Source organism: Martes martes, assembly GCF_963455335.1.
Source record: "Martes martes genome assembly, chromosome: 2".
Taxonomy (NCBI): domain Eukaryota; kingdom Metazoa; phylum Chordata; class Mammalia; order Carnivora; family Mustelidae; genus Martes; species Martes martes.
The window spans coordinates 35505913-35523605 of NC_137889.1; the positions used below are offsets into that span (position 1 = coordinate 35505913).

The following is a 17693-nucleotide window of genomic DNA, read 5'->3' on the forward strand; positions in this document are numbered from 1 at the left end:
TGGACATAAATTACATTTTCCTCTCTCACTTTATATCCACAGTTTTCTTAGTAAACATAAAATAAACACATATGGCTATGGATATTAAAGGCCATAAATGTAAGTTGGCATATGAGTGCAATTTAAATCATACATGCAGATACACACAACCACATACATGCATTCAAACCTGGGAACTACAAGAAAAGCTTATGAAAATCCCAAAAAAGGGTCATGAAGATCCAGTAACTATGAAATCATTGAAAGATATGTGCACCAAGGTTGAAAGCAAAAAGGAAAACCATGGTACAAAATATACACAGAATCATTTGCTGAAGTAGATGGAGACAGCAACAATGGCAGCAGCATGTTATGTCTCTAATCAGGAGAAGCAAGAGCAATTAACAGAGGAAGTATTCAAGATACTCATAAAAATAGCTGGGTGGGTCAAACTTTTCTTAATGGTAACAGGTAAATGCCTACTCTAATTTCTGTGTAAAAAGGAGTTGCAAAGTGTTTATCAACTCCCAAAATAAACATATAGTAACATAGAATGACTATTGGTTTGAAGAAAGGCAACACAAAGATAAAAGAAAAGAAACATATAATGGTGAAGTGCTCTCCCAAGAAACTGGGTGATTTGAACCACAAAGAAAATTTTGAAGAAAGAGATCTCTGTCTCTCCATATCTCCCTTTATCATCTATCTGTCATCTATCATTTTTCTATTATCTATCTATCTAATCTGTCATCAAATATATCATCTATCATTTATCTTTCTCTCTTTCATCTAGCTCTACCTCTTATCTATCTATCTATACCATTTCTATCTTTTTCTTTTCTTTTTTTTTTAAAGATTTCTATTTATTTATTTGACAGACAGAGATCACAAGTAGGCAGAGAAGCAGGCAGAGAGAGAGGGGGAAGCAGGCTCCTTGCTGAGCAGAGAGCCCGATGCAGGGCTCGATCCCAGGACCCTGGGATCATGACCTGAGCCAAAGGCTGAGGCTTTAACCCACTGAGCCACCCAGGCACCCCATCTCTATCTTTTCATCTATATCATCTATCTATATCTACCTATACATACATATAGATAAATAGAAAAAGAGAGAAAGAGAAAGGAAAAGAAAATCCTGATTTGAAAGGTATACTTGTTAAAATGTAAAAATAAGCGTATTGGTTAGATCATTGAAAAGGTAGAACTTATGCTGGCAGGTAGAATTGCAAATTTCACCCAAAGTTAAATAGGTAGATACTAAAAAAATTAAAAAAATAAAAAAGCATATGAAAGCACACATTTGAACACCTGTAATTTGCTTTCCAAATTTATTTCTGTAGAAACTGGTTGTGAATGATGTCCAAAAAAAGAGATTCTAAGCCAGGAGATAGAAGAATTAAATGAGAAGAAATAATCATCATAGAAATTAGCAAAATTCATTTTTGACTGATGTACATATCTCTTAAAATATATATCTTTTAAAATATAAAGAATAGTATGAAATGGAGATATTAATATGTCAAAAATGTTAAACTCTAGAAGAAGAATAATAGAAAAAAATAGTTTCACCAAGGGAAAAAAAAACCTGAAACAAAGCTTAATTATTCCAATAAAATGTAGCACAAAGTGGAATTAAAAATTGGCATAAGTCAAGTATTAATTTTATAATTTAAGATAGCTATAATAAGAATAAGGTGAAACTACAAGCTCATAAAGGAGAAAAACAAAAACAATAAAAATACTTGATTAATTCCAAAGACGACAAGAATAGAGTTTAAAAAAGGACATAAGGCAATAAATTCTAAGACAACTAATTCACATTTAAGTATTTAGCAATTACATTAAATTTAAAACCTGCACTAAATAATGAATTTTGGGAAAGTTTTTTAGCAAGTAGTGACAGGTATAACTGTGAGAAGATAACTAGAAAAATTAAGATATATTTTATTGGCGTATTTTAAAAAGCTATTAGACTATAAGGAAACCAAAGACAGCTAATTGTTTAAATTATAACAGGAGAGAAATTTTGCATATTTTATTTATGTTAGACAGTTGTTTTTCCTAGATATATTTGGAGATTTTGAAAGTTGAAGATCAGGCTTGGATTAGGCAGAGATCTTCTAATAGAAAGAAAAAAAGAAAAATTTTAGCAGTTAAATTTAAGGGGACTTCAAAACCATAGAAAATTTTTTCCATGAGACATTTTTGGAGCTCTGAAGCTGCTCAACAATTTGGTCAACCAGGTTAAGAACATTAAAAAAGCATTATGAATTTCCCTGCAGTCACAAGATAATCAAAGACCAAATGGTGGAAGAAGCTTGCTCCAGAAAGCCTTAGTCTTCTGAAAGATTTCACTACAGTTTTAAGTGCCTGTGTTAGTAGGCTAGAAAGCTGTTCCGAGACTCTCTAAATGGTAAGAATTTATCTTGGGCAGACTTACAGTGAAAACAAATATTGATAAGGCTTTCAATCAGTAGCTTACATGGGTCACACCAAAGACAATGAGGCAGATCCAGAAAAAAACTGTACATCAGCCCTGGCCCATTTAATTGCCTGATTAGATTTCAGTGATCATTACCTTACCAAATCTGCCTAATTCAGTAAAGTGTCATTAAAAAGATAAAATAGAGAATGGAAAGTAGCAATATTTAAAGAGATAAAACCAAGAATTTTCAAAATGAAAGTTAATCCCACAAATTCAAGATGCTCTATGAATCTTAAGAAGAATGTCTTTAAAGAAAAAACACATAAAGACGTCATAGCAAAACTACTACAAAAAACGAAAGGATGAAAACAAAACATCTAGAGTGGGAGAAAAAGACACAATAACTTAAAAAGCAAGTGTGAGTCAGATTTCTTGTCAACAGTTACAGAAGCCAGATGACAAAGACACTTCTAAAGGCCTAAAAGAGGGGCGCCTGGGTGGCTTAGTGGGTTAAAGCCTCTGCCTTCAGTTCAGGTCGTGATCTCAGGGTCCTGGGATCGAGCCCTGGGATCGAGCCCGGATCGAGCCCTGGGATCGAGCCCCGTGTCGGGATCTCTGCTCAGCGGGGAGCCTGCTTCCCTTCCTCTCTTTCTCTGCCTGCCTCTCTGCCTACTTGTGATCTCTGTCAAATAAATAAAATCTTAAAAAAAAAAATAAAGGCCTAAAAGAAAATATTTGCCCACCCAGAATTCTGTAATGAGCAAAAATACAAAATCTTTTCAATAAATGTGCTTGAACAAGTGTACGTTCACAGGCAAAAGAATGAATTTGAACCCTTACCTCATACCAAACAGAAGAATTAACTTAAAATGTATTGTAGACCTAAATGTAAGAGCTAAAGCTATAAAACTTTTAGAAAAAAAATATGCATAAATCTTAGTGATCTTGGATTAGGCAATGTTTTCTTAGATAAGGTACCCAGAGCACAGGTGATAAAAGAAAAAGAAATCATTTGGACTTCAGAAATTTAAAGAACTTTTGTTCTTCAAAGAAAATCCCCAAGAAAATGTAAAAACAGCTCAAGGAATGGGAGAATATATTTGGAAACAATATTTTTAATACGGACACATACAGAATACATAAACATTCAATTCAACAATAAAAAAGACAATGTAGTTTAACAAATAAGGAAAAAAATTAAATAGACATTACTGGAAAAAAAAGATAGTCACTAAGATATGCTATAATTAAAAGACAATAGCAATTTTTGTGAGGTTATGGCAAGATCCGAACTCATGCATTGCTTGATAGAAAATGGTACAGTTGTTTTAGAAAGCAATTTGGGTGTTCCTCAAAATGTTGAACATAACCATTTAATCCTTGGTATATGTACCCAAGAGAATTGAAAACATGTCCCCACAAAACCTTATCATACCATTATTCATAATAGCCAAAATGTAGAAACAACCCAAATGTCCATCAACTGATGAATGAGTGAACAAAATGCAGAATTTTACTTAGTTAATAAAAATGAAGTGATGATATTTGCCAAATATGAATAAATATTGAAAACCTATGCTAAGCTAAGAAAGCAGGTCACAAAAGACCATAGATTCTGATTCCAACTATATTTAACTTACAGAATAGGTAAACATATAAAGACAGAAAGTAAATTAATTGTTGCCTGAGGCTAAGGGAGGGAAGGAGAGGATATATGTAATTGTGTGTGTGTTGTTTGACATATATCCAGTTTAATACTACAGCCTATTGATGATCAATCACCTTTACTACACCAGTTAATACTCTCGAATGCACAGCCATGCAGTATCTACTAAAAATAGTCTGTTTGACTGATTGGTTGGTTGTTTTTAAACCCCAAAGTGTCAATGTTTCTCATGCCTTTGGCCAATTTTTCTCTACTTTGCCAATCTTATGCTATTTTAATTTATCTCCCTTTATAATTATTTTAATATCTCAAAAATAAGTCATCTTAGCTTTTGTATCTTCTTCATACATGTTGACATGACTTTCCTTAAGAACAGATTAATGAATTTAAGAACCAGATTAATACATTAACTCATGCATTAAGTTTAGTTGAATTGATATCCATGTTATTCCATGGATGATGTAATGAGTGTGAAGTGGTATCTTGTGGTATTGATTTACATTTACCTGAAGACTAATGATGAACATTTTTTCATGTACTTATTGACCATTTGTATCTTGTTTGGAGAAATATCTATTTATATCCTTCAGCCATTTATTTTAATTAGTTTTTTTATTATTGAGTTGTAATAGTTCTTTATATAATCTGTATTCAGTTTATTGTTAAATTCATGTTTTGCAAATCTTGTATTTCATTGTATATATTATGTCATCATTTTCCTGATAGCCACCTTTGAAATGCAGTTTTAATTCTGGTGGGGTTCAAATTATCTATTTTTTTGTGTGTGTCTGCTTGTGATTTTGGTGTTATAAACAAGAAAGCATTGATTAATCCAAGATCCTGACTTATTCCCTCACCCCTCTTTTTCCCCTGGGGTTTTTATATGTTTTTCTCTTAAATTTGGGTCTAGAATCCATTTTGCTAACTTGTATATGGTATGAAAAATGGTTCCTACCTAATTCTTTAGAATGCGGATATCCAATTGTTTCAGCATCACTGTTGACAAGATGATTATTCCCCCATTTAACTGACTTGGCATCTCTGCTGAAAAATCATTTGATTGAAAAAATAAGGGTTTATTTCTGGGCAATCAAGTCCACTCTATTGATTTACACACGTATATGCTTATGTCAGTAGCACACTGTCTTTATTACTGTAGGTTTGTAGTTTAGAAATCAAGGATGTGAGCATTCCAACTTTTTTTTCTTTTTAAGATTGTCTTGGATATCTTAGGTGTCCCACATTTCTTGAATTTTGAAATCAACTGTCAATTTCTGCAAAAAAAGTCTGCTGTGGAATTTTGATAGTAATTTTGTGTTGAATTTGTACATCAATTTGAGGTATAATGTTACATCAACTATATTAAGGTTTCCAATCCATAAACATGAAATGTCTTTACAATATTTGTATCTTATTTAGTTAATTGTAATTAAATGTTTTATAGTTTAATAATTATCAGTATACAAGCTCTGTAGTTCTTCTGGTAAATATATTTCTTGATATTCTTTTGACTTTTATAAATAGGATTTTAAAAAATTTCATTGTTTATTACTAGTATATAGGTATCAATTGATTTTGAATTTTGAATCTTTATCCTGCAACATTGCTAAAGATCTTTATAGTTCTATTAAGTATTTTTAGCAGATTCCTAGAATTTCTATATATCAGAAAATGTTGTAGGAAATGGATATATTTTAATTTCTTAATTTACAATCTATATGCCTTCTGTTTTTTCTACTTGGGTATTTTTCCTGATTAGTACTTGCAGTACAATATTAAGTGAAGTACTCAGGGTATATATCCTGACTTGTTCCCTATCTTAGAGGTTGAGCATTGAGTTTTTCATTATTAAGGATGATGTTAACTACGGTTTTTCATAATCCTCTTTATTAGGTTAAGGAAATTCCACTTCTGTTACCCACTTTGTTAAGTTTTTTTTTTTTTTTAATCAATAATTAAATGGTAGGTTTTCCTGTTCTTTTCAGTGTTTATTGAAATGATCATTTTTTTTTCACCTTCTAGCTTATTGATAAGTACATTACACTGTTTAATTTCCGGCCTTGCATTTCTGGAAAAAAATACCACTTGGTCATGGTATATTACCCTTTTATATATATATATATATATATATATGGATTGTTGGTTTATACTTGAATTTTTTTCTTATTGTGAAAAAAATACATGACATAAAAGCACTTTTACCATTTTTAAGTATACTATTCAGTGTCATTAATGTATTCATGTTACTTTACAAATATCACCATCATCCATCCCAGGAAATTTTTCAATTTTCCAAACTGAACCTCCATATCCATTAAAGTTGACTTCACTATTGATTTTCATGTAAAAATCTTCTTAAAATTTTGATCTATATTTTGTTTTGTTGCCTGTGCTTTTGGCATCATATCCAAGAAATAATCACCAAATCCAATGTCAAAAAACATTTCCTCTATATTTTCTTCTAAGAATTGTATAGTTTTTAATGCCTAGAGAAGTTGAATCATTATGTTGTATAACTGCAACCAATTTAACATTGTGTGTCAACTATACACACAAAAACTATTTTAAACTTTTTTTTTTAAGATTTTATTTATGTATTTGTCAGAGAGAGAGAGGGAGAGAGAGAGTGAGCACTGGCAGACGGAGGCAGAGGGAGAAGCAGGCTCCCCGCCAAGCAAGGAGCCCAATGCGGGACTCGATCCCAGGACGCTGGGATCATGACCTGAGCCGAAGGCAGCTGCTTAACCAACTGAGTCACCCAGGCGTCCCTATTTTAAACTTTTTATTTAAATTCCAGTTACTTAACATACAGTGTAATATTAGTTTCAGGTGTACAATTTAGTGATTAAACACTTACATATAACACCCAGTGCTTATCTAAACAGGTGTACTCCTTAATCTCCATCATTTTAAAAGAAATTTTATAATTGTAGCTCTTACATTTACGTATTTTATCCATTTTTGTTAATTTTAGAATATCATGTAGGTAAGCATTTCACTTCATTCTTTTGCATGTGTATATACATCTTTCTTAACACCAATTGCTGAAAAGACTGCCTTTTCCAATTGAATGGTTTGGGTGCCCATCTCAAAAATTATTAGCATACTTCTGGGGTCTCTATAAGTGTATATATATATCTGTCTTTGTGTTATTATGCAAATATACATTGTTTTGAATACTGTAGCTTTTGTGGTAAGGTTTGAAATCAGGAAGTATAAGACCTCTAAGTTTGTTATCCATTTTCAAGATTGTTTTTTCTATTTGAGGCACTTGAGATTCCATACAGATTTTAGGATGGACTTTTCTATTTCTGCAGAGACATGTTGGTATTTTGATAAGGTTTGCTTTGGAACTGTAGATCAGTTTGGGTGATATTGCCATCTTAAATAGTTTATATTCCAAGCCATAAACATGGGATAACCTTCCATTTATTGGTGTGCTTCCTTTAATTTTCTTTGGCAACATCTTGTGGGTTTCACTTCACAATTTTTTTCTGGTTAATTTTATTTGTAAGTATTTTTTCTTTTGATACATTGATAAATCAAATAGTTTACTTAATTTCCTTTTGGGACTTTCCATTGCTGATGTATAAAAGTACAAATGATTTTCGTGTGTTAATTTTTTATCCTGAAACTTTGCCGAATTTATTAGTTTTGTGTGTGTGTGTTTGTATGTGTGTGATGTGTATATGTGTAAAATCCTTAGGGTTTTCTATCTGTATGAAATCAGGGGAACTGTGAAGAGAGATAATTTTACTTTTTCTGTTCCAATTTATGTGTTTGTTATTTCTTTTACTTGCTCTTGCTCTAGACTAGGACTTTTACTACATTAAATAAGTAACAAAATCTTACATCCTTGTGTTGCTCCTTGTTAGAGGAAAGGGTTTCAATTTTTCACCATTGAGTATTGTGCTAATTGTGTTTTTCATAGATGGTCTTTATTATTGAAGGACTTTCCTTCTACTTCTAGTTAAGTGTTTTTTATCATTAAAATGTATTGAATTTTTAATATGCTTTTTTTTTGCATCAATTGACATGATCATGCATTTCCCCCTCCCCATTCTGCTATTTTTGTGTATAACATTGACTTTTTTTGTATATTGAATCATCCTTGTATTGCAGGAAAATATCTCACTTGGTAAATGAAGTATAATGCTTTTATTTTTAATTTAAAAAAAATTTAAAAGATTTTATTTATTTTAGAGAGAGAGCACAAGCAGGGGGAGTTGGCAGAGGGAGAGGGAGAAGCAGGCTCTCTGATATAGGGCTTGGTCCCAGGACACTAGTATCATAACCTGAGCCAAAGACAGATGCTTAACTGACTGAGCCACCCAGGCACCCTGAAGTGTAATGCTTTTAATATGCTTTAAAATTCAGTTTACTAGCATTTTGTTGAGGTTATTTATTTATTTATTTATTTGACAGACAGAGATCACAAGTAGGCAGAGAGGCAGGCAGAGAGGCAGGCAGAAAGAGAGGAGGAAGCAGGCTCCCCGCCGAGCAGAAAGCCCGATGTGGGGCTTGATCCCAGGACTCTGGGATCATGACCTGAGCTGAAGGCACAGGCTTTAATCCACTGAGCCACCCAGGCACCCCTAGTTGAGGTTTTTTAAGTCACTCTCCATAAAGGGCATTAATCTTTGGGTTTTTAAAAAACATTTTTATTTAAATTTCAGTTAACACACAGTGTAATACATTAGTTTCAGGTGTACAATATAGTGACTCAACATTTCCATGTAACAACCAGTGCTCATCACAAATGTGCACCCTAATCCCCATCACGTATTTAACCTGTCCACCTACCCACCTCCCCTCTGGTAGCCATCAGTTTGTTTTCTATAGTTAAGAGTCTACTTCTTTGTTTTCCTCTCTTCCCCCACCCCCACCATGTTCACTTGTTTTGTTTCTTAAATTCTATAGATTTTTGAAGTTTTTATGTCTATATTTGTGAGAGATATTGTTTTAATCTTTTTTTTTCTTTTTTTTGAAATGGCTTGAGTTGTTTTAATAAGTCATAGTGAATGATGCAATTCATTATTCATATTTTGGGGAAGAATCTGTAATGTATTAGTTGTCTGAAAATTTTGCTGTATTTACCAATGAAGTCATCTGCACTCAGCCTTTTCATTGTAGGAAATTTCCTGATTAATAATTCAATTTCATCAGCTTTGTTGATTTTCTCAAAGAACAATATTTTGGTTTCATTGATTTTCTCTGTCATTTGTCTATTTTTTATTTTATTGTTTTCTGCTATAAATCATATTATTTATTTCCTTCTGTTTAGAATTCTTTGTTTAGTATCTTAAGATGGAATTCTAGGTTATTAATTTGAAATATTCTTTCCTATTTTCAACATCTACTGATATCAATTTCTAAATGCTGCTTTCAATGTTACTCATAAATTTTTGTATGTCATGATTTTATTCCTATTAATTTTGAAGTATTTTCTAATTTCCCATGAGATTTGTTTCTTTGGTACTTTGGTTATTTAGGAGTGTGTTTTTAAATTCGCATGTTTGTACATTCCCTAATGTACTTTTATTATTGATTTTTAACTGAATTCCATGATATTCAGAGAACATAATTCATATGATTTCAGTCCTTTTCAATTTCTTTAACTGCCTTGGCCTCACGTATGCATGGAGAAGAATATGTTTCCTGCTATTGTTGGGTAGAATGTTCTACAGATTATGTTAGCTCTAGTTCACTTTTAGTGTTCTAATTTTATATTTCTTTACTGATCTCTTTGTTCTGTCCATTACTGAAATTTGACAAAAATCAGGCTTTATTTTTGTTTATTCCTTCTGCCAGTTTTTATTTTGTAGATTTTGGAGCTTTTTCCTTAGGGAAAATGTTTATAACTAATATTTTCTTCACAGATTGATTCTCTTATCATTGTCAAAATTCTTTGGTTGTCTTTAGTAATTTTTTTTTTTTAGTGTATTTTTGTGATGTTGGTATAGGCACTTCAGCTTTGTTTGTGTTATTGCTCTGGGTTTTATATTTCTTAGTGATTGTGGATCACTATGCCAGGCGTGACATCTGTGCCTCAGCCTCTCCTACCAAATTCTAAGAGGGTTTTTTTTTCTCCTTTGCCCAGTATGTATGAGTTGCTCAGTTAGTTTTTAGTGTTTTTGAGATGAAATTTTTCCATGTAGAGGGGAAGATCTGGTGTGCCCATGGAAGAGGTTGAGTTCAGAATCTTCCTATGTTGCCATCTTGAATTAGAAACTTACTCCATTAGCATTTTAAAGATGTTCCTCTATTGTCATATGGTTTCCACATTTTCTAAAGAAAATCTGTCAAATTGTGTCTCTTTTTTCTGAACCATCAGGATTTTCCCTGTGGGTTTTTTTTTTTTTAAACCAGTCTTCATATTATGTTTGGATGTGTGTGCTTAATTCTTCTTAATGTTCTGTGAGTTTCTTGGAAATCTGGTGTAAATACTTTATTATTATATAGATTTTCTTAAAATTTCAATTTGCATTTAATTATCTTTCCATAAAATTAATTTAATATATTTATTTTTGATACTTGTCTTGCATATTTATATCTTTGTAATTAATTTTCACATATATATCATTGTTCTCTTTCTCAATTATTTTAATGTAAATAGATATCTTTATCTTATTTTTTTCTTGATGATAGACACATTTCTAGTGAAATTTTTTTCATCTTTTTCAATTTTTGCCTTTTTGAATGCCTGCTTTCATTCAAAATGCTTTTTGCATAGATACTATTATTATCCATCTTTTTCTTCTGTTAAGTGTATGAAATGAGAGACTAATCACTTTAATTAAATCAGAAACTGATATGTATTAAGCTTTGGTTAGAGTTTAAATAAAGTTCAGTCTATCTAGTTCACTGTTGTTTCTATGGCATAACTCTTCAGGGTTTTCAACTGAGAGTTGTTACATTTACTGAGACTCTTTCCCTTAGCAGATATGTAACCACAATACAGAAATGGCAGAAAAATCCACACTGCTTTATGGAAGTCATCTCCTTATATTTTATTTTGTTATTTTTAACATTTTTATTTAAAATCAATTAATTAACATATAGTGTATTAGCAGTTTTGGAGGTAGAGTTTAGTGATTCATCAGTTGCATATAACACCCAGTGCTCATTTTATCAAGTGCCCTCCTTAGTCCCCATCACCCACTTACCCCATTCCCCCATTCCCCCATTGATCTCCCCTCCAGGAAGCCTCAGTTTATTTCCTATAGTTAAGAATCTCTTATGGCTTAATCTCCTGTTCTTCACATGTTTAGAAGCAGGAAAAAGCTTTGAGGGGATAATAAACTATACGTTGAGACTCCTTGGATCTTCAGTTTTATTACTATAGCTATAAAGATCTTTCAACTTTGGCCTATTTTTATGTCTACCATCAATGGCCTGGTTCATTAGCTAAACATGTAATTTTGACTTCTCACCCATAACCAGGTTTGCAAATGACCTCCGGGGTAAAATAAAGTGCTTATTTTCAGTTCAATAGAGACTGTAGGAGTTTCAGCAGAGATCCAGATGTGTCCATTGTGATCCTCTTAGGTGTGCTGTTTTTCTTCAGCACCACAAGATTAATCTTTCTATCAGAGATTTTTGGGCTAATCTTTCAACTACAGTAGAACTAATGGAAGTTATAATAAATAAACTGCTCTTTAAGTAGGTTAGCTCTTCTGAGAATTGAACACATCATGTACATGGATTGGATAGTGAATGTAAAAATTATGACTCCCCAAGATTTTTTGGTCTGAGGAAAATATGATGAAAAAATAAGATATTAATTTCATAGCCTGACTTGAAAAGACATTTATGCAAAATAGATTCTTGATCAATAAATCAATTTTTAGTTTCTTATACATTTATCATATCTAGACTTACTAAATATTAGCAAAATAAACTGTACACCATGGTTAAATTTAAGATATCTTTTTGGATAGTAGACAAGAGTGCTTTCAATTTTTATGAGACTGATGAGTTACCTACTGCACTAATGAGGCACCTTGCTTTCAATTTTTAAATATTTAATTGAAATGATTTTGTGTAATCTTAAATCTAATTTTGTTTTCAACATATTATGGTCATATTTCCTATAATAAATTATGAACAATTTCAGAATTTCAAATATACTAATAAATTATTTTAAATTAATATAAGCTCAATATGGCTAACCACACATTTTTTTTTTCAGATTCAGAATTTGCTCCTGAAGAGTGTTATACTCATCTTAATTCTAAGGCTGATATATCTGGGAACTGCGGTTCAACTTCTTCAGGATACATACAGTGTAAAACTAAGTATGCTTTAAGAAATTTAACTGAGAAATTCTATTTATTGCTTTAAATTAGAAAATAGCACAAGATAATTAAGCTTATGAGTAATCAGAATTTACTTGATCAAAAAGTGAGACCATAAATTATAAATGTCTTTAATACAGAATATTTATACTGTTCTTTCTTATATATTCACTTATCCCTTGTACCTTCCCACTTAGTGTTTTATTTATATAGGTACATTGAAAACATTGGTTAAGTGGACTTAACCAATTAAAACTTAAAATTCTTATTTTGCATACTGTCATTTTAATTTTACAAAAGATGAGCATTCTTACAGTGATGAAATGAAAATGCATGAATTTTTACTATCCAGTAAGTAAAGCACTATGTTTAAAACATGTGCTCTATAGTCACACATCTTTGTTTCAAATACTAATCCCACTGCTTACCTACTTGTGTGATAATGTGCATCATTTTTCTGATACGTAAAATATGAATATTAATTCCACTAACACCATTGGGCTAATGCCAGTGTGGAATTTAGATACTCTATTGAAAATATTTAGAGTGGGATTGACACATAGTATGCACTATAGGAGAGTTAATTATTAAATCTTTTAATTTATATATATATATTAGATCTAGAATGTTACTGTTATTATATTTTATTTTGATATGATTTCAAGATTGGTTTGATAGTAAAAGTTCTGTAAAACACTTCCAGTTTGCGTAAATAGTACAGATTCCCCATATATCTTTACCCAGGTTTACCAATTGTTTACATTTTCTCCGTTTGTTTTATTTATCCTTCTGTTTTTTCCAACTTTCCTCTCATGTCATCAAAATGATTTTCCTAAACCATTTGAAAGAATATTGAAAACTATCCTTCTTTACTTCTAAATAAATCATGGGTCTTTCCTGAGAATAAAGATATTTTCTTACATAACTATATTGTAGCTATAAAACATGGTTCGTATTAAAACTTCTTTAATTGTCTCAGTGAAATATTTAGAGTTATTTCGCCTTTTTCAGTAACTAATCCAGTCATATATTTGCATTTAGTCATAATATATTTTTAAGCTTTAATCTAGAATTTTTTTGTTTTAATTTTTTTCTTTTCCATGGGTCTTTTTTTTTTTTTTTTTAATGCTATGGAGTAATTGTTTTAAAGATTTCCCTCAATTTGGCTTTGATGGATATTTTTCATAATTAGACTCAAATTAAGCATTTTGGCATTCCTACTACTGATGTGATGTATGTCTTGGTGCAATTTTTAAAGGGTACATGACAATTTTTCTCAATCTTGGATATTTTAGGTTAAATTATATTGAGACCATGGACATACTCTGTTCCCTTTCAAACTTAGACTCACTAGGTTTAAAATCCATTGATGATTTCTAACTCCATTGTTGACTCTGCCTTTAAATTAGAAATGTACTGTAGGAAGTATTCCCTTCACTATATTTATTTGTTTGTTTGTTTATGTATTTATTTATGTCAGTTCAGACTCAGCAATTATTATTTTATTCAATAGCATAGATTACATTACTGTTATTATTTATGTTGATTCTTTTTCAAATGTATCAGTTTGGCTACTGAGAGTCTCTTATTTGGCCACCGTGTTCTCATTTTCAAAAGTGTATATGAGTCTTTAAGAACTTCCAAATTTTTCTAGCACAGAATGTTCTAGGCTCCTGTTTTACCCCTACTCTGGATTCAGCTATTTATCCAAGTAGCCCATATTCATTTGAGTAGAGAATGATATTTAAAAAATAAATATTTGGACACCAATGTGCTTATTTTCACTGTCTTTCATTACCTCTAAGCCTTCTTAGTCAACAGAGCTAGAACATACATGTAATATATGCACATACATGTATCACACAATTACTTATATGTTCATGTATATCTGTATTTAAAACATGAACTTAAAGAAATAATTTTATTTTTGATTAAACACCACAAAGTACTTATAATCTTATATATGAATAAGGAAGACTGGAGAGAAGTTAAAGTTGTAACTGATAATAAGCAACAGTCACTCATATTAGCTAGGTGAGAGGGATGTTTGGTAGTTTTGTTGTTTGGGCAACATTTATATCTTGTCTCTCTATATTCAAGACATAATTTATGGAACAGGTTTGTCTTTTTCTTGATCCTTTATGGTCACAGAGTGACGTGGCTTAAAGTTGATATTGCTTATATTCAACAGTTATGCGTGATGATCTAGCTATAAGAGCAAGTCAGTCTATAACAGTCTATAACAGCTCTCATGTCTTGCTATTAATACTTACACCTGAATGTCAAGAGCTGTTTTCTCTTTTCCATTTTCCTTTTTTGCCCAAAGGCAGAAAAGGTCAGGCCATAGGAAATTGCTCTAAGGTATCTCTATTTTCATCATTGCTAAGATTTTGCTGATTAGGATGTTATTTTTAGGACATGTTGTATATATTTTGTTTGGTCTTTGTCTCCCTTCCTACTTTTGGTGCAGGACAATTTGTTGAATCCTCTGATATTTCAGTGGGTGTGTGGAATTTGGAGACCTCCAAAACTATTCATAAGCCAAATAAAAATTTTATGGTATAACATCTACTATAAATAGATGTTCACATTATCCACCAGACATAATTTTCAGGATATCCATTTCATTAAAATACTGCATATACCTTAAAAAACATAAATAGTGATGACTCTACAGGAGTCATCATTTACTTTTGTTAATCTAACTTAAGGTCTTAAAATCTTAATTTTTTAAGTTTTTATTTAAACTCTAGTTAACATACAGTATATTCATTTTAGGTATACAATTTAGTGATTCAACCTTATATGCAACGCCTGATGCTCATCACAAGAGCACTCCTTAATCCCCATCACCTATTTAACCCATCTCCCTCCACCCACCTCCCCTCCGGTAACCATCAGTTTGTTCTCTATAATTAAGAGTCTGTTTCTTGGTTTTCCTCTCTCTCTCTCTCTTCTTTCCCCTATACTCATATGCTTTGTTTCTTAATTTGCATATATGTGTGAAATCATATGGTCTTTGTCTTTTGCTGATTGACTTATTTCACCTAGCCCAATACTCTAGCTTGATCCACATCATTGCAAATGGCAAGATTTCATTATTTCCTATGGCTTAGTAATATTTTCCATTCATTCATATATATATATATATATATATATATATATATATATATATATATATAACTTATTCTTTACCCAATCATTAGTCAGTGGATCTTGTACCATTTCCATGGTTTGGATACTGTAGGTAATGCTGTTGACAACATAGGGGTGCAAGCATCCCTTCAAATCAGTATTTTTGTATCCTTTGGGTAAATACCAAATAGTGCAGTTGCTGGATCATAACTTAACTTTTTGAGGAACTTCCACATTGTTTTCCAGAGGCTTGTACCAGTTTGCATTCCCACCAACAGTACAAGAGGTTCCCCTTTCTACATATCCATTATTTCTTGTGTAATTGACTTTAGCCATTCTGACAGATATGAGGTGACATCTCACTGTATTTTCTTGATGATCAGTGATGTGGAGCATCTTTTCACATGTTTGTTAGCCATCTATATGTCCTCTTTGGAAAAATGTTTATTCATGTCTTCTGTCCATTTCTTAACTGGATTATTTGTTTTTTGAGTGTTGAGTTATATCAGTCCTTTATATATTTTGGATACTAACCCTTTATGGATATGTTATTTGCAAATATTTTTTCCCATTCTGCAGGTTGCCTTTTAGTTTTGTTGATGGTTTCCTTCGCTAGGCAGAAGCCTCCATAGTTTTTTGTTTTTGTTTTGTTTTGTTTTGATTTTGTTCCCCTTACCTCAGGAGACATATGTAGTTAGAAGTTGTTGTAGTCAGTGTCAAAGAGGTTACCACCTATTTTCTTCTCAGGATTTTGATATTCCTGTCTCACATTTAAGTTTTTCAGCCACTCTGTATTTTTGTGTATCATGTAAGAAAATGGTCCACTTTCATTTTTCTGCATGTTGCTGTCCAGTTTTCCCAATACCATTCCTTAACAAAACTGTCTTTTTCCCGTTGGGTATTCCTTCCTGCTTTGTTGAAGATTAATTGAACATGTAGTTGTGGGTTCATTTCTGGGTTTCCTATTCTGTTCTATTGATTTATGTATGTGTTTTTGTGCCAGCACCATACTGTTTTGATTACTACAGCTTCATAATATAATTTGAAGTCCAGAATTGTGATGCCTCCAGCTTTTCTCTTTGAAGTTTGCTTAGGCTATTTGGGGTCTTTTGTGATTCCATACAGATTTTAGGATTGTTTGTTCTAGTTCTGTGAAAAATGCTGATGGTATTTTCATAGAGATTGCACTGAATGTGTAGATTGCTTTGAGTAATATGGACATTTTAACAATATTTGTTCTTCCAATCCATGAGCATGGAATGACTGTCTTTGTGTCATCTTTAATTTCTTTCATCAATGTTTATATTATAGTTTTAGAGTACAGACCTTTTACTTCTTTTTTAGGGTTATTCCTAGGTTTATTATTATTAGGTTTATTCCTGTTATTGTTTTTGGTGCAATTTTATATGAGATCGATTCCTTAATTTCTTAATTTCTCTTTCTGCTGCTTCATTATTTTTGTATAGAAATGTGACAGATTTCTGTACCTTGATTTTGTATTATGTGATTTTACTGAATTTGTGTATTGGAACTATCAGTTTTTTGGAGTCTCAGGTCTTTTCTATACATTATCATGTCATCTGCAAATCGTTAAAGTTTTATTTCTTCCTTGCTAATTTAGATGCCTTTTCTTTGTTTCTCTTTCTCTCTCTCTCTCTTTCATTTCTTTTCTTCTTCTTCTCCTTCTTCTCTCTGATTGCTGTGGCTAGGCTTCCAGTATACATCAAATAACTGTGTTGAGAGTGGACATGCCTGTTTTGTTCCTGACTCTAGAGAAGAAAAGGTCTTAGTTTTTCCCCATTGAGGATGATATTAACTGTGGGTTTTTCATAAATGACCTTGATTATATTGAGGTATGTTCCCTCTATCTCTATTTTGTTGTGGGTTTTTATCATGAATGGATGTTGTAGTTTGTTGAATTTTTTTTCTGCATCTATTGAAATGAGCATATGGTTCTTTTCCTTTCTTTTATTAATGTGGAGGTTTACACTGATTGATTTTTCACTTTCTATAAATATTTGTGTAGAATTATGTTTTCTTTGTTCATTTCATAGAATTTATCACTAGAGCCATGTGGCTTTGGGCTTTTCTTTGTAATTGGGGAGCACATTTACATTTTAGGCAAATTTAAAGTTCCCACTGGTGTTACTTCTCATCAGTACTTCTCAGGTCGCTCTGGCATATGAAATGCAGC

The 17693-nt window shown here is 31.8% G+C and overlaps 1 protein-coding gene across 1 annotated transcript in view; it reads left to right on the forward strand.

The window, feature by feature from the left end:
• ADAM2 (ADAM metallopeptidase domain 2) overlaps positions 1–17693 on the forward strand; it is a gene marked incomplete at both ends in the record, with an annotated part of 147186 nt that overhangs the window by 97693 nt on the left and 31800 nt on the right. Inside the window, one exon of the mRNA XM_080797335.1 lies at positions 12259–12364. Within this exon, the coding sequence (XP_080653461.1) occupies positions 12259–12364 (106 nt within the window). The remainder of the gene's footprint in view (positions 1–12258; positions 12365–17693) is intronic.